We start from the raw sequence: 21,427 nt of genomic DNA, 5'->3' as shown, positions 1-21,427 counted from the left end.
GCATGTGCTGCAGGGAAGCAGGGGCCCTGGTGTTCCGGCCAGCCTGATCCTGATACAATAATAGAAGGTCAGCTGTGTTTATTTGAAACGATGGGCTCACAGGATTGTTATGTTACCCAAAAGAAAGACAGCATCCCCCAGCACAAAAGACAACACAACTTAAACGCTTTGACAGTGTGTCATCAGCCCCGAGAGAACGCATGGGGCTGGTTAGGAGAGAGCTCTCTGCCCATCAGCGCACCCCAAGAAGAGGGAGCTGGCAGGGAGAGAAGGCTCCACAGGGCCACAGGGCACAGAGGAGCCCAGGGTATGACTGCGCCTGTGTGGGTAACGAGTCAGGCCAGTTGAGAGTGGATTTGGGGATCCAGCCGCTGGGCAAGGCAAGGCAACTGGCGCCTTCTGTTTTTCTGGAAGTGGGTAGGAAAGCAGGGTCCTTCTAGGGCAAGGCATCTGTTGGCTTTCTGAGGGGACTGCAGACCTGATGGGGGTGGCAGGCCTCCTGGCCCGCAAGATACAAGATCCAGGCGGTCCGGGCCCCTGTTCCAGCCTGTAGCATCCCCAGGGAGGGAGGGGGAGGAGGGGTGCGCTGGGACGGGGGGCTGGTGTCTGGGCCTGGCACTCACTCTCCCCATTGCCCTGTCTCCACCTCCACCCCCACCCCACACCAGGAGCACCTAAGCAGGTCTCTAGCAGCTCTGCACTCTAACCAGATAATTACCCTGAAGGTTTGTAGGTTCTGGAAGGTCTCCAGGCCCCTCTGCTTAGAGGCCCCCTAGATGCAGAGCCCAACATTGCACGTCCCCAGGCCCCACAGTGGGAGGGATGGGGCCGCCCATGAAGGCAGCAATGACCTGGAAAGGCCACGATTGGGCTCCCAGGTCCCTAGCTGGGTGCATCCTCAGCCCAGGCGGCCCCTGCTTCCTAATGCTCATCCCAGTGGCCTCGTGTGAGTCACAATGCTTTCAAAAACGAGAGGTGGATTATATGCCGTCTTTCTTTTCACATGGGTTCTAACCTCTTCCAAAAGCGAAGTGCTCAGCACCCATGGGTTGAGAGTCTGGAAACAGCAAGAATTTCCAGAAATGAAAATTACATTAGATAACATGATTGCAAGTTGCCTCCCCCCAGAAACGTGGTTGAACATGCAAGAGACGTCTTTGTCCAGTGTCTGTTTTCCAAGCCCACTAGCCCCAGGGTGAGACCTCAGTAGCACTTAGCTGGTGCCCACACTGGCCACACCCTCGGGATCCGGGCTTGGCTCTGCTTTTGACTATCCTCCCCAGATCCGCTGACACCAGCCCTTCTTGTTTAGCCAAAAAAAGAACCCAGAGGTCGCCACACACCAGCCTGGCTTCAAGTACCAATTTAGGGTGGTCCTGTGGCTCCCAAGCCAGAGCCTCGGAGTCTGCGCCCCTCAGCCCAGCAGCCTCTGTCCAGGACCAGGGACCGGCGGGGCTGGCAGTGCAATGTTGGGCCGCATGTTAGGAGGCCTCTGCGACCCAGCTTGGCCATGGAGGGCAGGTCTGGCCAGGGGGGCCACTCTCCCAGTCGGGGAGTGCTTCTGGCCAATACCCCGAGGGCCCGCCTCCTTCCAGGGATGGGGTGCCATCCAAGGGCAAGCTCAGCACTGCACCCACAAGCATCAAGCGCCCCATCCACGCCCGCCCTCCTGTGCCTCACACTCGCTAATCTCTCTTCTCTCTTCCTCTCCTCCCTCCTTCTTGGCCGCCCTGCCATCCTGGTGGACTTTCAACCCTCCTGAGCCCCTGCGATCTTTGACCTTTGCCCTCTGGCCTTCCAACTCTTCTTTCTCCTCAGCTGCTGCCTCTCCTCAATTCAGTGCGGCTGGCTCCACCCCCAGTCATTAAAAGGCGGACCTTCCAGGTAGACACCTCCCTTTCCCAGACCACGTGGGGCTTCCCAAGGGCTGGTGAGTCTCTGGTCCCTGTCAGGCCAGCTGGGGCTATAGGTGAAGCGAGAATCTCACTGCACTCCCGTTACATTAATTTGGACAAAAATGGACTCAACGAATGCCGTAGACGTGGAAATACACAACTCCCGGGCCCAGAAGCCACAACAACTACCCCACCATTACTACTCACGACAGCCATCACTGTGTGCCGGCCACTGGGCTATGCATTTTACAGGCCTCATTTCATTTAATTCTCTCAGTGGTTGTATGAATTAGGCATGATCATCCTTATTTCACAGATGAGGAAGTAAGGCTCAGAGACATTAAGTAAGTTGCCTGAGGTCACACAGCCAATAAATCGCAGAGCAGCCAGATTCTCCTGCTCTTATTAGCTGTGTGATTTGGGGCAAGTTACTTAACCTCTCTGCACCTCAGCTTTCTCATTTGTAAAATGAGGATAAGGACGGTTCCTACTGCATAGGGTTATTGTGTATGCACAGCACTGGGAATCATTCATGGCATAGTGCTATAATTAAGTTGAGGCTCAGAGAGGTGAATTTGTACCTAAGGTCGCACAAACAACAAGAAGCAGAATGGGAACTGGCAGCCAGGTCTTCAGACCCCACATCCAGGCTCTCTCAGTTGGACCTACACCCTTTATATTTAGAAATGCAGATTGCTTAGCATCTGATCACTTGTAACCTGAGTTTGAGAAGCGAGGGAATTTGCAGAGGAAATGTAGCCCACAACTGACAGGTGTAATCGTTGTGAGCAACTGCTTCCTTCTTGCTGCCTAACTAAGCCAAGGAGGCTGGGATAGGACCAGATCACAAAGAACAAGAGACCACAGACCCAGGGATCCAGGCACAGGCGTTGCAGCTTGATGCCAGGCCAGGAATTCCATGGCTGCCACCCATGCCCCTAGCCTTCCTTACACTCGGGGTCAGGGGTTACCCCCAAGGCCACAGGGGTGCTGGAAGTGGCAGGGCTCCGAGATGCTCTCTGAAAACCTGACAGCAGGGCCTGGAGCCCCCATCTGGCCTGACTCAGGAGCCAGGAGCCCAGGGGCCTGCATGTTCAGGCACCTGACTGAACAAGGCTGAAAAATCACTCCAAGTTACAGCTAAAAATACAGAGGGACATGTGACACACGTGCCCCCCAAGCCTACCTATCCCGTTACACCAGCCAAATCCTTGAGAGCCTCCATGTGCTCCTAGCACTTAGCCCAAGCCTGGCTATTCAGGGGGCCCACGGGCAGCTCAGAGAAGCAGCAGGCCCACCCCGCTCTCAGCCACCCCTACCCGTGTCAGACCCCATTTCAGGAGAGCCGAGTCCTTGCTCTCAGAGCGGCCATTCGCCTCAAGCCCCAGCAGCCACCTCCTGGCCTTGGTTGCATTAGCCGCTATGTGTTGAGCCCTTGCTGGGTCCCAAGCACTGTTGTAAGAATTCTGTATGGATTATCTCATGTAATCCCACATGGGCCACCCGGCAGTGGAGGTGGCATCATCGCCACGTCACAGGTGAAGACATTAGGAGGGGCCGAGGCATAGTTGCTGCCCCCCTTTTCAAGAGCGAGAGGTGGATAAGCCAGAACTTTTTGTGCTGCCCTGACCTGATGTGCAGAGTAGAGAGAAGAATAGGGGCCCCTGTGCTGCCTGCTGCAGATTCTGCCTAGAGAATAAGGTTTTTATGCTGTCAGCCATGGTGGGACATAAAAAGGCTCGTCCATTTCCTATCAATAAACCAATATTGATTTCACAGGCTCTAGAAGATGCTTAAACATTGGGTCTAACATTAGTTGAAAGAGGAAACTTTATATGAGATATGATGTGCTTAGCAGACGGTGTTGGAAGTCACTGCCAAAGTGCAGAAAGTTGGACTGTGAGCAGTTTTTGCTGGGGGCTTACTTGGAATGAATAGGAATAGTCTGGAGTTCTGAGCTTGGGTCCTGGCTGCCCCCAAATTCTTCTTGTGACCTTGGTTAGGGAGCTCAACTTCTCTGAGCCTCACTTTTCTCTTCTGTAAAATGGGACTTGTGACCCATTTCTGCACCTGCCTTCTCCACCATGGACACTCTGCGCCCTTAAGTGGCTTCTCAGAGGGTGTGGCAGGTTGCAGCCCAGACCCCAGAGTGGCACTGCTGGTGGCATCTGAACCTAGGATGTCCCATCTGAGATATGATTCAAGCAGACGCTGCTAAAATCTTCGTTCTCACTGTGAGGATGTACACTCCTATTTGTAATCATCACTCTCCTCTGTGGAGTTTGCAGCAAGCATTCTCAGCTCCCTTTTTCATATAGGGAAGCAGCAGTGTCATAGAGGATTACTGAGATCACACTGAGAAGGGTGGGCTGGACTGGAGTCTGGCCGCCTGGGTCTCCCTGCATCCCAGCCTGGAGCGCTCACACCTGCCAGGCTGTTCTGCCTTAGTCTGTCTGCAGGGCTGGACCCCCATCAAGAGCTGAGCCCAGAACCTCCCTGGAGAGGTCACGTAGAAAATAACATAATGACGTGGATCTGCGTAGATCTAGGTTGACTTGGGCTGGCCCTCAGCCCCAAGATCTGGGTCACGTGGACCAGGCTCTCTCCTCCTCCTGAGGGAGCATGATCCCACCCCTTCCTCCCTGGGCCCTGGGTCCACCCTGGGCACATGCACAGTGGGTGACAAGGGCTGGGGGATAAGGCAAAGGAATAATAATAGCGACTCCAGAGAGGCACAAAGCACTTTACACTTTCAAAACTCAACTGTCCCCTGAGGTCAGGTACAAATCACGTAAGTGACAGAAGCAGGCTGCAGGCAGAAAGGATGGGGGTGGGCCTGAGGCAGCTGGAGAGCCCAGTTGATGGCAGCCCCCCGGGAATGTGGGCCTAGCTGGCCAGGGCTCCCAGTTTTTCATCAGAAGCCACCAAGCCAAATTTTTTACATAAAATCTCTTGCCCAATTATTTGGTGAGCCAAACAAAATTCTGTGGCCTCTGACCTAAGGATCTCAGTTGATCCTCTGGGCCAGATAATCAAAGACAGCAAAAAGCAGTGAAGGGAAACAAGGAACAGCTGTTCTCATTTGATAGTTAGGAGGCCAGGGCGCAGGGATGGTGGATTCGCCACACAGAGGGAGGTGCCGAGACACGCCCAGGCTGCCGGCCACCTGGGCTGTACCCTGGCCATCTGACCAGGCTGGGAAGAGGCCTTCGGTCGGGCCGGGGAGCATCTCACCCGCTCCTCTGCCACCGCAGCAGAGCTCAGCCCTGGGGACCAGCAGCTGATGCAGCGAGTCCTCTCTGGAAGCCCCTCCTCTGGGGGCTAATGTCTTGGCCGTCTCCTCACTGCCACCAGCCCCTGCATGTAGTCACCACCACAGCACCATCACCATCACGCCACCACCGCCTCCCCCAGAGCCCACGGCGGGGCCTTAGCGGGTGCATGGCACTGGGGCGGGACCGCTCTGCAGCCTGGGGCTCTCTCTCTAACGCTTGTTTCCACGAACCTCAGGGTGAACAGGGCCAGGCTGGCATCCAAGGCCCACCAGGGCCACCAGGCCCTCCTGGACCAAGTGGACTGGGGCACCCAGGACTGCCAGGGCCCATGGGGCCACCCGTAAGTAACTCTCCCGCTCTCCACTGCTTCCTCTCCTTCGAGATTTGTCCCAAGAAATCTCTGGAAGCTTCCAAACCTTTCCCTGGAAGCTTCCAAACCTTTCATAACCAATGGGAACCTGGGTCCCCACTGAACAGGCAGAAACACTTGGCAAGGCCGCTGGATGTGGCTGGCCCCTGCAGGAGCTGCCTGTCCCTGTCACACTCACCTGTTACACTCTGGTTCTGAACACACATCCTGGGACCGTGTGTTCCACTCCAGTCATTGCCTGCCAGGGAGGACACCATGAACAGGCGCCCCCTCCCAGGTTCAGCAGACAGGAGCTTGGAAAGAAAGTTCCCAGGGCCATTCTGATGGCTGTCTCCTGACCCCCGGGCTTAGGAAAACCTGAGTTGGGCACGGTGTGTTCTAAGGAGGTAGCAAGCGGGCATCCGACTGCCTGGCATCCCTAACAGACATGCTTTTGCTGGTGTGTGTGGGCTTCCACTCCTGGGCCACCTTCCAGCCAAGTTACACGTCTGGTCAGCCAGGAGGGCCCTGCATCGAGCCTGGGGATTGGACCACTGCCGGGAGGGCCCAGGGGGGCCAACAGACACCCCTCCAAGCAAGACCACACTCAGGTCAGTCCCAGTGTCCACCAGTCATCTGTTTGTAAGCCCTGGCCAAGCCCTGACTCTTTCTCAGCCCAATTTAGTGCAAGAAAGCACCAGGGCAGAATAACTTAGCAGGCCCTTGGACTTCTTTGGAGAAAATGGGTTCTCCACCCAGAGCTAAGACTGACATCAGCAGTTATTAGAGGGACAGGGGTTAAGGACATAGTCTGTTTGATAATGCTTTTTCCACGAGGCTTTTTTTTTTAAAGTGTTTTTCTCCCTTATGACAAAGGCATCATACCTTCATTGTGAAAAATTTGGAACATAGACAAAGTCTTAAATTGCATGCTTTCTTATATCCAGTGTTCCCCATCATTAACGCTGTAGAGAGTACTTTCCATTTTTCTCCTTAGATCTGCACATAAACGTTTTCCAGGTTGTTGATGTTCTGAATAATATAACAGTTTGTATCCTGTTACTTTTTTCCCTTAATATCGTAAACCATGCCCCTTCCTAAGTCAGGAGTCTCCTGTGATGTGGATTTTAGGACTGCTGGGTCTATCTACAAGGTAGTTACTGAGTTCCCTTCTGTATATTCTTGAACGTCAATGTGCACATCTCTGATGCTTTCATGGTGATAGATTCCCAAAGGTGGAATTGCTGGGTCAGGGTGTCCCTGCCAAAAAGCCCTCGATGAGCACAGCCACATTCCATGGCGCTTGGCTTCACATCTGGGCCCTCAACTACCCCAGCTGCCAAAGCTGAGGTTCGGCGTAGGGTCCCCCTAGGCTGGACGACAGCTCTGGCAGGCCAGGGTTGCCACCTTGGCCAGAAGGCGGCACAGCAGAGTGAAAACCTAACTTGCTGGGAGCCAGCTCTCCTGCTCAGCTTGATCCCCGTAACGAATTTTAAATATTTCCATGATTTCTCCCCAGAACGCTGGGGAGGGAAGTTAGTCTCGCTTCCGTGGGTTTCTAGATGCAAAAACAGAAAACCTGAAAGGAAGTGAAATTTAGGGAATTGAACCAAACAAACCAAGCCAAGAAAACCAAAAAACAAAGCTCAAAATTCACTTCTTTACTGATGGCCCTTGCCCAAACACAGTGGGTAACTCCCGATCACTGAACCCAAGCCAGGTGGTTTTCTTTGTTAGGTTGTTTATAAAGAGAAAAACCAGAAAGCATGCTTTTAAACCAACTGAAAGAGGCCAGACTCGAGCATCATGGTTTTCTCCAGCCAGTGTTTGCCGTCCAGACCCACGCCCGAGACCACGCCGGAGCCCGCCTTCCCTTGTTTCTCTCTCGGGCTCCCGCGGGGCCCATGCCACCTCCCCCGCGCTGGCTGCTGTGCTCACTGTGCCCCAGGGGTGGGGGAAGGAGACAGAGGGCTCCCCCACAGGCTGGCAGGGCCAGAGGCAAAACCCAGGCTTTGCTGGGCAAGGTCGGCTTTCCAGGGAGCGGTTCCAGTTAGGAGGTGGGTGGGTGGGAATCTGGACCAAACCACACTGCCAATTTCACATGATGCCACTGACCTACTTTCCAGTGGGCGAGCACAGCGGAGATGCCCACGGCGCCCATGTGGCTCCAAAGAGGGACATGAGCCTGTTGTCCCCACGTGCCCTCAGCAGGTTTCAGATACCCTTCCAGGACCCTCTGGATCTGTTCTTCAACACATCCAGAACCCATTACAGCCTCCACTGGAAACGTGACGAGCCCCCACCGTTTGCCAGAGGAATCCATCTCCATTCACCTTTTTTCTTGCTTCCGCAGGGCTTACCTGGGCCTCCGGGACCAAAGGTGAGGGCCCTCTGGGTGATGCATCAAACGGGCGGGAGAGCTCCCTGCAGGAGGGAGGGGGAGGCGTCACTGAAGGGAGCTGAGAGGGGAGAGAAGGATCACGAGTGGCTCATTTCCAGAACGCCCTTGGAAATGGATTGGGTCCTGCAAGGATTGCATTTTTGTGGGCTCAGGCCAAGCAAGTGCTATGGCTGGTATGGAAGATGTGACCCTGCCCTCCAAGGAGATTATGGTCTAGTTGGAAACTCAAAGTTGATGCCCAGGACGCTGTCACAACATCCCAGTAAAAGAGCATTTCATAAGGGGCCAGAACTGGAAAGGACCTTCAGGGTCATCTGGTTTCTTTGAAAACCTTATCTGGAAGCCCACGATGTCAAACAGAATCTCCCTTTGAAGCTGGAGTCCCTGCGGCTCTAGGGATGAGAAGTAGCAAAGCACTGATCCCAGCCAACCATTTCACAAATACAGAAGCTAGAGCCCTGGGGAAAAGTGACTTGTCCAGGTGCCACAGAGGGTCCATGGTAGAACAAAAACTGACCCTCAGGTGTCCTGGGCCCCTGCTGAGTTAACCTTTCCCACCTCCCTCTGCCTCCGCAAGGCAAGGACTCATTTTGAAGAGTAGAACAGTCCCTGTTATTGTTCCAGGGATGGCTGGAGGTGGAGGTCAGAGGATTTGGAGTCATTGGGAGGAGGAGGGATGGTAATATGAAGGGGGTGGCAAGAAAACCCCTCTAATGGTCTTCTCTTGGTTCCCCCAGGGAGACCCGGGGATCCAGGGCTACCACGGCCGGAAGGTAAGAAGGAGTGGAGCAGAGGCCCCACCCCCCAGTGACAACCCAAGTGGGGCTCCACCACAGTGCACACAGGGTCCGGACTTCGTCACGCACACACACTTTGCACACATACCAGCGGGAGCCTCGAAACCCTTGAGGTGGGCTGAACAGGCGTTCATGTCTCCACCTGGGGGAGGAAGAGGCTCAGAAGGGGAAGGGCCTTGGGCAAGTCAGTGGCCCCGCTGGACCTCAGACCCAGGAGTGTGTCCCCCGCCAGCCTGGGTGGCTGTGTCTGCACAGAGGCAGGCCAGGTTCTCACTGGCCCCCCTGAGGACCTAGTATGTGGGAACCAGGCAGAGCTTCTGAGTATGGTGGGAGATATGAAAGGGTCCCAACCCTGCTCTCTGGCAGCTCACAGGCCAGAGAGACAGGGTTCCTGTACAGATAACCCTGGTGAAGGCAGACTGTGCTAACTGCTACCATTGCAAAGTGCTGTGTCAATATGGGGGGGGGGGCGGTGTGTGCAGGGAGATTAATTCTAGGTTGGGAGGAGTTTGGGAATTCTTCTGAGAAGGGACAGCCTCTGAGCTCAATCCTGGTGAATGGGTAATTGTATCGGTTATCTATTGCTGTGTAACAAACCGTCTCAAACTTACTGTCTTAAAACAATTCTTTCTCAGGATTCTGTGGCTTGGCCCTGTGGGAGTTCTGCGTCTCCTCTGGGCTCACTGATGCAGTCACATGGGATGTTGGGCGGAAAGGCTGGGTGGGAAGGGGGCAAGATGGCCTCATCCACATGCCTGGGGTTGGTGCTGGCTGTGGGCTGGGTACCTCTGTTCTCCTCCACGTGGCCTCTCAGCCCCAGAAGGGCAGAGAGGTTTCCTCACAGCATGGCAGGCCTAGGTCAGCTTTCAAAACAGGTGAGTCCCAGTGCTCAAGTGCTTTTCAAAAACATCTCTTGCATCACATTTTCTGAAGTCCTCTTGGCCAAAGCAAGTCACACAGCCGAAGCATGCAAGTCAGTGGGGCTGGGGGACTCAGCCTCCGCTTCTTCTTGTCCAAGGGTGGCAAAGCCTTTGTGGCCATTTTTAATCCACCACTGTGGTCCTTCAAGCAGCGGATTTCAAGGGAAATGGCATTTTAGACAAGAAAACAATTTGAGCAGAGGCCCAGAGGTGGTCATTACGGTAACTATATAACATAAAAATCATTTCAATACTAGGCACCACTTACTAAGTGCCTACTGTGTACCAGGCTGTCCTTCAACGTGACTTGCATCATATCTAATCCTAAGACCACCTTAGGAGGCTGATACTCTTCTTCTCCTATTTAACAGATGAGGAAAATGAGGCACGCCTGAGGTGTCATAAGCGGCAGAGCAGGAATTCAAGGCCAGGTCCGGGTCTTTCACAGGGTGCCACCTGCCATAAGGAGCCCATCCCGCCCTCCAGGCCCCAGCTGGGAGGCTCTGGCGCCTTCCAGGAGAAGAAAAGAGACAGGAAGGAAAGGCAGGACAAGGACGGGGAGGGATTCTGGAAAGGCAGGAATCACTCTGGAGAGGCACATTCCACACGCCATGTAGCTCTGTAATCAGGCGGTTGCTGTCACCGCATTGTTTTACGGGTGCTTGGTGGGTGAAATGGCAAGACCCAAGAGATCTTTCATTAGTTCTGCACAAACTGCAAAGTTGGTACTGTGTCAGGAAGTGGAAATTACAGCCCCCGAGGTTGCCTCCACCCACTCACGCAGACTCACAGCATTTACTGCCTCTCCTGATGCAGCACGGGGTCGGCTTTCCCATTAGCAGCCAGACCAGCTCTTTCAAACTGTGAAGAAACTTCAGGGCGGCAGTTTCCCCCCTGGATCAAGGGGATGCCCGCAGCTGGCATCCATACTATGGTAGGCGTCTGCACTCTCCTGCCAACGGGAAGTCTAGTTCATCCAGAAAGGAGGTTGGGGGTCTGCTGCCCTGAGGATGGAGAGGCGTCAGCTTGGGGCTGGGGTGTCATGATGATAGAGGGCCTGGTTCCATGATTTGGGCAATTCTGGGCCAGATTGTGGGAGGAATCATTCAGCCCTAGCTGCACTGAATTTGCAGAGAAAACTAGTGTGGTTCTGCTGATGGAGGGGCAGCTTCTGACCCCTGGGAAGCCTGCTCTGGGGAGAAAAGGCTCAGGGCTGCTAGAGAAGGCTTGAGCATGGAAGGGTGCATGACTAAGGGTAGAGCAGTACAGATGGCTACTTTGAGAAGGAGGGAACTCCCCGTCACGTGAGGTATTCAAGGAGAGGCTGGATAACTATGGGTCTGGGTCGTGTTAAGAGAAGCTTCTCTGTCAGATGGGAGACTGGACTAAAATCCCTTCCAGCTCAGGGAAGCTACAGCTTCCTAAGAACAGAGTTGGCTCCATACCCGCTAGAGAGGAGCAGCCCGCCACCCCACCCTGGCTTGACGATCAGGCCCCTCCAGTCCAGACCTTTCTTCATCCGCATCCAGGGCTTGTCAGAAGCATCAGTGCTCTTAGGGCTCTCGAGGAATTGAGGAGGCCCTTCTCCTTCATGCTCAACTCATGCTCCCCACTCTTTCTTTCTCTGCCGGACCACCCCCTGCCCTTCCACAACGGCCTCTTCTCCGGGGAATCCGGAGGGGCTGTGAGGCTGCTAACCTCCCTGGGTTTCTGGAAGGCTCCTGCTGCCTCCTCTTCTCCCAGCCTGTCCTTGAGACTTTTCAGTAGGCGCTCCTGGAGCCACTGGGTAGTCTCAGCGCCCTTGTCTCTATGCTGGCCCTCACTCTGCTGGGACCCTTGTCCTGTCATCCCCGACGCCACAGCCTCCTAGTCCAACAGAGGCCAGAGGGCATGCACTGGAGACCGATGGCCAGCAGCAAAGAGTCTGCCCCCAAGGACTTGGGGGTCATTCCTCTAGGTCAAGCACTACTCAGGAGGCTATGAGTGCCCGTCCCACTGCCTCAGCCCCCGTGATCACCATGCCCAGGCAGCAGGTTGCTTCCTGTCAGAATTCTGAGATGAAGAGTCTGGTGCCCAAGGACAAGGGCAGCAATACTTCACATCTCTGGTTTAGCCAAAGTCCATTCACTCCCTCTCTGACTCATCCTCACCATGGCCCAGTAGTTTGAGCGCATTATCCCCACTGTCTAGATGAGAAGCTCAGAGAGGTTAATACTTTGCCCAAGGTTGCACAGCTGGTGAACAGTCATGCTGGAATCGGAAGCTAGGTCTCATGAGTCCGAACCCGGAAGGCAGTCGTCTCGCTCTGGTGCAGAAGTGAATGTCTGCTCAGGGGGGTCTCACCCCAGGCTAAGCCATCTGTGCACAGACCACCCTCCCCTGTGGTTTCTCTGGGATGTGGAGGGTTAAGCCCCAGGCTCTTTTCTGGGGCATCTGTCAGATCTCTTTTTCTCTCTCCTCCTCCCCCTCTGCTCTCTGCCTGGAATGAGGCCTGGAGGTACCAACACGAAGGGCAGCTTGGTCACGGATGCTGAGAAAATGAGTTTGCTCCCACCCACCACTCCGTACTGATGGGTGGGGACACCAAGCTGGCACAGAGGCCCCAAGACGCCCCTTGTGTTCAGGGCATGAGGGGACCCGCAGGGTAACTGATGGACCCTCCACATCTGCTTCCATTGCTCTGTCCTGGCAACTTGACACACACGCGGGGCCCTTCTTTCAGTCAGGGGTGGAATTTAACTCTCAGCAAAGACGTCTCTCATCCTGTGAGGTTTGCTGATGATTAGTTCCATCCTCCACCACCACCACCACCCTGGCAGCTGGTCCCAGCCTGGCATCCTCTCAAAGGCCAGCCAGGCCAGCAGGGCAGCATCTCCACCAGCTACTTGAGATCACAGCCCGGGGTCGCCCGCAGGCCCCGCGCTGCCCCAGCCCCGCATCCTGGACACTGTGAGTATTGTAGTGTGCCCACGTGGTACCTATTTGATCCAAATTTATGACGCCAATCTATTTTAAATATGTTGCAAGACGCAAAGTGTGTTTAAAACATTACAACCTTGGCTGTCTTTCAAGAGGCTACGAGTATTGTCAGACTGTGTGTGGATCACAAAACCTGGTGAGAGCCTATATCTAAGCACATGAGAGCTGGTCCACCCGTCTTGGCAGTGGGGCGTGAGTTTGACGCATGTGGTGGTCTGGGTGTTAAGCCTTGGGGGTTGCATGAAGGACCAGAGCTCTCCTGCAGGCTGCAGGCTGTGCGTCTTCAGACCAGAGGAGGCAGGTTGCGAGAGCCTCGTGCTCACTCAACCTGTAAACTTGGGTGCTCCCCCAGAGGCTGCGGGGCTCCCCAGAAACAGGGGTTCCCGGGGAGGAGATCCAATGGGCCCTGTGGTCGGCTGGCTAGGGCACTGGAGCAAGGGTGTGAGGAGCAGAAGCACGCCCACCCCGCCCACCTCCTCATCCCTCCTCAATCCTTCTGCAAAAGGGCAGGATCGTTCTGACCTGCTAGTCAGAGCAAGGCGTCACGTGGGTGGACACGCTTCTGTCGAATGATAACTCGTATTATTATATCTACCTTACTGGGCCTCTTCGTGCCAAGCTGTACGGGGCCCTTGGCTTGCCTCACCTCACTGGATCTTTATAACCACCCTGTGAGGGAGGTTTTATTCTTAGCCCCAATTTACAGATGAGCAAACCAAGGTTCACAGAGGTGAATCCCCAAAGGGCCACAACTACAAAGCAGTGAGGCCAGATCTGTCTGGCCCCAGAGGCTTGTTCTAAATGACTTTACTACCTGGGTCTTATGAACCTGGGGGGACCCATGATTTCCAAACACCTCCCCTCCCAGACCCCCACTTCCTCTACTAGAAGGAAAGAAAGAGGGAGTTGGGCTGTTTTCCTTCTTGTGAAAAGGTTGTGGCTGGATTCAGGCCCTCCTCCGAGCCTCCCAGGCTCTCTGTGAGCAGGACCTGAAGCATCTAAGGCAGAGAACTTGGGGTACTTGGTGTGTTTGAGTCAAAGAACTGAGGAAGGGGAGTGCTTTTCCCATTGGCACTGATTCCACCCGAAAGCTTCCCCAGGGAGCTGGCATGGTCCCAGGACCTCCAATAAAGCCATGAGAAGGCAGCTGTCTCAGCCCTGCACCCCAGTGGAGAAACCTCCCCACACCCCCTGGCTCCCAGAGGACCTGGGCAACCCCAGGCTCCCTGCCGCACTCACGTGCAGCAGAGCAGTCCGTGCAGATGGAAACCGTAGACGCAGGAGCCTTCTGGAGTGGGGACAGCGCTTGCTTTCAAAGCCATGAATTCCCAGCGGGGGCATCCAGACCATTTCAATTAAAGCAGATCAGGGAGCTGAGACACGGGCCCCAGATCTGAGGCCTCGTGGGGGCTGATGGGACTCCCGCTCCGCCAGACTCCAGCCCCCAGCCTGTGCTCTCTGGGCCCTGTTTCTCCTGCACTCCAAAGTCCCCAGATTAATTAGAGCTGACTTTTCTTTTTGGAACTAACTACAAAATCAACTGATCTCAAATCGAGATTACAAGCCAGCCGCCCTTCCAAAGCCCTGGCCTTCGGTGGGGTGCCTGACCCCGGTAATTCCCCGGATCACTTCCTGCCGGCCCTAATTACCGGAGGACCTGGCGTTTCCGCGGTCGCAGGCCTCTCCAGTCTGGAGGTGGCTAGGGCAGAGAAGAGGGAGCCGAGCTGCCTTTCTCCCGGAAGGGAGTCCTGGGAACTCTTTAGGGGAGAGAAAGACATTAGCCCTCTTCGCCCAGCTTTTCCAACCCAGGAAAGGGCACTGGTCCAGACTTAAGGCCTGAGTCACCTGCTGGCCTCCCCCCAGCCCTCCACTCCCCACACTTCTCCCCTGCAGAGAACAAAGAGTCTGTGTGGAGCTGCTCGGGCCCAGGGCCCTCCTCACCCGCAGCTGGGCCGCAGCGGGAGCCTCACGTTAGGGAGGTCTATGCATCTCCCCCTGCTTCTCTGGCCTGACCTTTGCTCAGCTGGGGAGCTGACCTGGAAGCCCCCCACCTCTTTCGAGACTATGTCTTCTTGCCAAGTCCCTGCCCAGCTTGTTCAACAAACAGTAAATCACCAATTAAGAGAGCAGAGCACGACCGGTTTGTGCTCCAAGGAACTCGCTTCCATCCTGTCATCTGGGTAAAGGATGGGTCCTCCTACCTGGAAGCGGAACCAGAATAGAGAACCTATTGATGCTGGTGCGAACTCTGCACAGGGGCAGCTGGAGTCAGTGGCATCGTAAAAGTGGGCGCTTGGATGGCCTTCAAGGTCATTCAGGGCAGCCACCTGTGCTCACCCCAGCACTTTCTTGGCCACAAAGACTGGAATCCACCCCTTCCAGGCCAGCCAGCCGGCGTCCTTGGTTCTTGGCACCAAGGTTAAAGAGCCAGTCTCCCAGGTGGTAGGCAGGGCAGGGCTGGCCTGGGGGTCGCAGGCCAGGTTCCACAGCAGGGACCACTGCCCATGCTCCGTGCATCTGGGGCAAGACCCTTTGTAATGCTTGGAGCACCCACTTTCCCAGCTGCTGGATGGCCCGGATCCGGTGGCCGAGCTCCCTGCTGGGAGGACAGGAGGTACGGGAGATAAATTGGGGCCCTCGCGATTTGGCAGACTATGAGCTCTCCCTCCCCAACTAAGAGATTAGTGAGTTAGTGGATCTAAATTTAGGACAATCCCAAACTCAAACCTTTTAAACAAAATAACTTTTACGAAGTGAAACGGGAAAGAAGGAGTCTCTAGATGTGCTCTCGCAAAGCCATGCCACGAGGAAAAGCTCTGTGCACACAGTGTGTCAATGTCCTCCCTTTAGCAATGGCCCCGGAAATGCTCCCCGTCCCCAATCCCACCACCCCTGCAAATGAATGCCCTGCCCTCAGCCACCCTGGAGTCCTTGATCATGACTCTCAGCCCGCTCTCACCTCTCCCACCATCCAGAATCAATGTTTTCTGGTGCAGAATGAACCCAGCCGCCGGTTCAGAGGTCAGGCTGGGGCAAGCCCCTGGGGACGAGCCCTGGAGAAGGAGACTGATGAGAGTGGAATGAGCCCGCAGGGTGGGGTCAGCCGGGGCCACCCCTGCTTCCTGCCCAGCAGAGGGGTGGGAAGTGAGGGAGGCCCCGAGATGGGGATCAAGGGAGCCTGGGTCACCTAGAGAATTAAGAGACTTGACCCAGAGGGGAGGGAAGGGGCAAAGGTCAGCCACCCTAACGAGGAGGCTTGCCTCCTTAGAGGCTGCAAGGGGCCCAGATTTCCCCGGAGCGTGCAGTTGTTTCTTTATATACAAACCATCATGGGCTGAAGACAACCCCGATTAGCCCGGAAACCCTCACTCCCAGGGTTCTGCTCTGCACAGCTCACGTGGCGATTGGAAGGCGTGGGCAGACCCCAGCCTCCTCCCCTACTGAGGCATCCCAGGCTGTCCTCCGGGGCAGAAGGAGACCCACTGAGCCCCTCGTAGAGCCGCAGTTTTACCCAGAGCTAAGGTTCCCTCCCCCAGGGAGCCTTGTTCCGGAACTGACAACACACCCAGTTGTCAGCTCCTCGGCTTCGGCCTCTCAGGAGCAGGGGTGGGTAGGAAGGGTCTAGTCCAATCTCACTTTGCAGACCCAGAGAGAGGAAGTGACTGATGCAGGGTCACACAGCCTTTCCTGGCTCCCCCGCCCAGCTCCCTAGGTGGAGGTGGGAAGGTGAGGGCACATGTGTTGGGGGCAAGCTGAGGGAAAGGTGGGAAGAGGACGAATGGGGCAAACGGGAGATCCTTGAATAGTCAGGGACGCCCAAGCTGACCTCCCACCTGTACCTCCCCACCCCAGGGAACTCTGCCTGGTGTCCTCGGGGCTGAGTCAACCCAGTTGGGTTGTTTGGAATTTGAGCAGGGGTCCTCCAGAGCAAAGAGTGATGGGGCCCTCGGCTGGCGCTCTACAGCCACTGTTGCCAGACTTCTGATGAAGCCCTTTGGCGCCCTCTGCTGGCCGTAGAGCAGAACTGTGCTCACAGGCCGGCCCCGACTCAGCTCTTTTCCCTGGTGCCTGTGCTTAAAAGATACAGCCCTGGTCTGAGCACTGCCTTTTCACCCCTCTGGGGCACAGACCTGTGGGCCATCCAGAAGAGAGGGCTTTGCCCTGCTTTTGGCCTGCAGAGGGTGTTTAACGGAAGTGACGGAACGCCAGTCGCTGGTACCTGCACTTGGCAGACAAAACACCTGTGTCCAAATCCCTGCTCTGTGTGACATTGGCAATCATACCTGGCCTTCCAGAGCCACAGTTTGCTCACCTGTGAAACAGGAATAACATCCACTCCCTCACTGATTAGAGGGGATTCTTAGAGATTGAATAGAAGAAGGATGTAAAGGCTTAATTCAGTGCCAGACACATAACAGACACACTAAATGGCTGTGCCTTTCTCCACTCTTTCCCACAAGACGGATTTACCAGAATTTAGCGCCCGGGGCAGGCCTGGGGCACCAGCTTGTCTGCTGTGGTCACTTCTGAGTCCAGCTCTACCACTCCTGCCTGTGGCTCAGGGGTCCTGGTGGGGTCGGGTGAGGGAAGGCCTCTGCATTCGGAGCTAAAGTTTCTGGGCCTTTCACAGAATTCAGAGACTTGGCCCAAAGAGGATGGAGGTGAAGCCATCCCTAGCAGACATGGTTTGTGTATACAGATTACGTACACACAGTGGTTCCCGCTGCACTGAGGAGCCAGCACTGGGCTACGGGGCAGAACAAAAAGCTTCAAGAGGAGATGGCATTTGACCAGCACCCCGAGGAGGAATAGGGTTTTGAGCAGAGGAAATAGCAGAAAGGCAGAGAATTCTGAAAACGGGTGAGGTTTTCAGAGAAACAGTGTAGGTGTCAGGATGTGAGGCGATGAGGCCAGGAAGGAGCAGGGATGGAATGCCATGCTCAGGAGCCCGGCCCCTTTCCCACAGTCAGTGCCGGGCGGTGGCAGTGTCCAAGTACAGGCGTGTTACTGTCCAGTCTGTGTGTTGGCCGCTTATCTGGATGCCAGTGTGGAGGCTCAATCAGGGAGGGGAAAGGTTGGAAGTAGCTCCAGCCTCTGCAAGGAGAAGAGTGGACCAGGGCTTCCTGTAAGATGTCAGGGAAGGAATGAGGTCAGCTGAAAAGATGGAGGCCAGGTGGGGCCATGTTTCCCCTCTGCCTGTGGGATATGCAGCGTGGCCTCCAGGCCCCAGGGTCTGAGCTGCTACCACGCATGCTGCACAGCACCCTGAGCCCTGGCTAGGGCTTACACTGGGACTTCTTTTGGGGTTCCCCTCATGGAGACAAAGGCCTCCTTCCTCCCCTGCACCCCTCCCTCTCTAACACCGCGGGTAAGTCTTGACTCACCTGCTCTCGGCCCCCAATTGTTGCTGGCTGTCACCTCCAACCCCATCTCCTCCTGGTGTGTCCTTCCAAGGAGGGCAGGACACTCCCTGTCCTTCCTGAGCTCACTCCTCCCCTTAGATTTGGCATTTTCGCCAGGAAGTAAAGAGGTTACACAAAAAGACAGGACACTGCCGAGATGGTGGAGCAAAGCCCAAGCGTGATGTCCTGGAGAAACAGCCCCGTGACTGGTGCCTCTGGCCAGGCAGGGCCAGGAATGCAGAGAAGTGGGTGGGCTCCGGGCCACACCCTGCCTCCATCCACAGTCCCCCACCGCCCAAAGCCTCCCTGACCGGGGGCCAAAGCCCTCATGTCCTCGGGAAGAGTTAGACCCAAGGAACCTGGAAGGAAAAGGACCCCAGGGAAGAGGAGAGGCCGGAGCCCCGTCTGGCTCAGCCAGCAGTACCACCCATGCAAACGTGCAGAGTGAAAATGGGCAGGAGGCAGGCCAGGGAGGGAGGGAAGGTATGCAGTAGGCAAGTGGCCAAGGGCGCGGCTCAGGCCCACGGCCCTAGCCCAGGCCCCTGGCAGGCAGGAGACCTTGTGCAAGTCCGCTTTCCCCCTCCCTGGCCTCAGGCTCCTCCCGGTGGGCCTCTCTCTGGGGCTCTTTCCTGCTCTGTGGTCTGCAACTTGGGTCCTTGTGCAGGTCCACCTTGCTGAGAAGAGTGGCCCACCATGGCTGCCGGCAATGGTGGGGACCTCAAGCTCCTCATGGGCTGGACTGTCATCCCAAGCTTCCATAGCAACCACTCTCACTGACATCCTTGCAGGCCATGCTTCCAGGGCCAAGACCTTGGGCCCTGAGTCTGGTCCTCTTCTCACCGTTTCTCTTGTTTCTTCCTTCAGGGAGAACGGGGCATGCCAGGGATGCCGGGCAAACACGGAGCAAAGGTACGCCACCCCCAGCCCCAGCCCTCTCTCCCAGCTCCTTCCCTTCCCACATCCTGTCTTACTGTAAAGACAGGAGATGGAGTGCACACTTCTTCCCATCCTCTCCCCTTTGCTGCCCAGCCTGTCTTCCAGGCAGGGGTGCTCCTTTTTGGCCCGTGAGCCATCACTCAGCAGTGCCCTCCGGACATGGCCAGGCCTCCTTGTGGGCAACTGTGGGTCATAAATGTCCTCTCAGGTACCCCCAGCTCTGGCTGCAGTTCTGAGACCCATGTGGGAATCGGGACCCCCTAAAAATCACCTTCACTTGGAATTTACTAAGTGGTGTGCTTGGCAGCCTATTTACCTCAAAGTTGGTGGTCTTGGGCTGATAAGGAAATGGGGTTCACTCCCAGTCGCTCCCCAGTCCATCAGGGCATAGGGCCAGAGAGCTCCCTTGAGGAGAGTCCCACGGGCACCCTCAGGGTCCAGGAGCTTGGTGAACTCAGCCATCTACTGTTGTCCCCTCCCCCATGGCTCTCCCTTTCTCCCCTATCTCCTCCATCCCCTCCTCCTTCTTTCCTATCCCAAGAAGCCCTCCCCGCATTCCACCCAGGGATGCCCCTGTCTAGCCCAGCCATGGGCTGCCTGACACAGTGCCCTCTGAGTCCCCCAGGAGGGTCTAGGGGCTGAGCAGGTGGGTGGGAAGCCCAGGGAGCCCAGCTGAGCTGTGCAGAGCCTCTTCCTCAGACCCACTCTCTCTGTGCCAAGCTCAGCAACCCCCTTCCCTGTGGTCCTGGGGGCAAGCATAAGCTTCCACATCTCGCATCTCTCCAAGAAGAGGCTGGGAGAGGAGGCTGGCCACCTCCTCTGTGCTTCCCGCTGGGTGAGAAAGTCTCCATGCTTTTCCTTCTCTCTGCCAGGGGGCTCCTGGAATCGCTGTGGCCGGGATGAAGGTCAGTGGACCTTGTAACTCAACACCTGAGGGGCAGGATGGGAGGGATGGAGAGAGGACAGAGTTGGGCTTCAGGGGCTCATTGGGTGGCCACTGGACCAAGAAGGGAGCAGACAGGATTCAGAACCATTTCTCTTAAAGCAACATTTATGCCAGATGCACAGATTGAACAACAGATGTTTAACTAAGCCTTGCAAGTAAGTGGCAAAGGTTTACCAGCCTCAACTAAAGGTCTTGCCAGCCTGCCAATGTGAAAGGAACCTAGCACTTTCCTTTACACTCCAAAATTCAGCAGATGGGGGCTTCCCTGGTGGCGCAGTGGCTGAGAGTCCGCCTGCCAATGCAGGGGACACGGGTTCGTGTCCCGGTCCGGGAAGATCCCACATGCCGCGGAGCGGCTGGGCCCGTGAGCCATGGCAGCTGAGCCTGCGCGTCCGGAGCCTGTGCTCCGCAACGAGAGAGGCCACAACAGTGAAAGGCCCGCGTACGGCAAAAAAAAAAAGAAAAAAACAGATGGGAGGGGACACCCCGGAAGCACAAATGCTCAATGTGGATCTCCCAGCAGGTCACACTTACAGGGACACCGTGTCAGAAGCAAATGCCCCTTCCTTCCTCTCCCTCCTCCTGGGCTGCCTCACACCTGACACCCCTCTCACCTGGGGGAAGAATAAGGGACAGTCCAGGAGGGGCCCGAGTCCTGGGCAGAGGGAAGCCCTGGGCTGGCCAGATGCTTCCCCTACCCTCAGATGCCTTCACTTCTCTGCTCCTGCGTTCACTCACTCTCGCTCTCTCATTTCTTTACCTGAGTCTTATTTTTTTCCCACACAGGGTGAGCCTGGGATCCCAGGAGCCAAGGTACTGATACAGAGGCAACACGTTCTGGGCTGCGCCGCACCGAGCATCAGGCGTGGGGTGGAGGTGGGCGGGGCTGCTGTTGTTTCGCTCCTGGTCCCCCCGAGGCTAGCCTGGGGCTGGGGACCTGACTGAGCAGAGGAGAGCCTGCCAGGAGGGGCTTGCTCCTCAGGAATGCTCTGCAGATGCCTCCCCCCTCCCCTGGATCCTGGCCTGGGTTGCATTCACACCAGCTCCAGTGGTGACTGTTGTCCCCTGCACCCACAGGGCCCTGTCTCTCTCATCCAGGACAATAAGAGATGTAACATGAGAAAAAGTTTTCATGGTCAAATCCATTTGAGAAATGCGGGGTTAAAACTATTACGCAGGTGTCTTTACTGCAGGCCTTCTCAGAGCCTTTACTATACTAAATATACATTGGGAAACTCTAAAAAAAAAAAAAATGCAGGGTCTTGTGCAGCATTTTCAAACTTTCTGACCAGGGCATTCTTTTTTTAAGAGGAGCGTCTTATGAGGCAAGTATTCTGGAAACACTGGTCTATGATTACTGCCCGTCGTAACCCTCACCACCCCTACCCCATCCTCTTATCAGTGACTTTCTCTTCTTACCCCAAAGGGAGACCCAGGAGCAACAGGGAAGCCGGGGCCCCCAGGTTTGCTGGGAAAGACGGGGCAGAGGGTAGGACACTGTGTCCTTGAGTGTGTGCTCCCTTCATC

At 55.8% G+C, this 21,427-nt stretch overlaps 1 protein-coding gene across 1 annotated transcript in view; it reads left to right on the top strand.

Annotated features, from left to right (window-relative positions):
* COL13A1 (collagen type XIII alpha 1 chain) overlaps nt 1-21,427 on the top strand; it is a 148,498-nt gene that overhangs the window by 90,836 nt on the left and 36,235 nt on the right. Inside the window, 8 exon segments of the mRNA XM_060092192.1 lie at nt 669-725; nt 1,819-1,884; nt 5,406-5,510; nt 7,873-7,899; nt 8,658-8,693; nt 18,883-18,927; nt 19,827-19,859; nt 20,687-20,713. Of these exon segments, the coding sequence (XP_059948175.1) occupies nt 669-725; nt 1,819-1,884; nt 5,406-5,510; nt 7,873-7,899; nt 8,658-8,693; nt 18,883-18,927; nt 19,827-19,859; nt 20,687-20,713 (396 nt within the window).

This window comes from Mesoplodon densirostris, chromosome 1, assembly GCF_025265405.1.
Source record: "Mesoplodon densirostris isolate mMesDen1 chromosome 1, mMesDen1 primary haplotype, whole genome shotgun sequence".
In the NCBI taxonomy this organism is placed as follows: Eukaryota; Metazoa; Chordata; class Mammalia; order Artiodactyla; family Ziphiidae; genus Mesoplodon; species Mesoplodon densirostris.
Note: the sequence above shows the minus strand (reverse complement) of the source record. Positions and strands in the feature narration are given on the sequence as shown.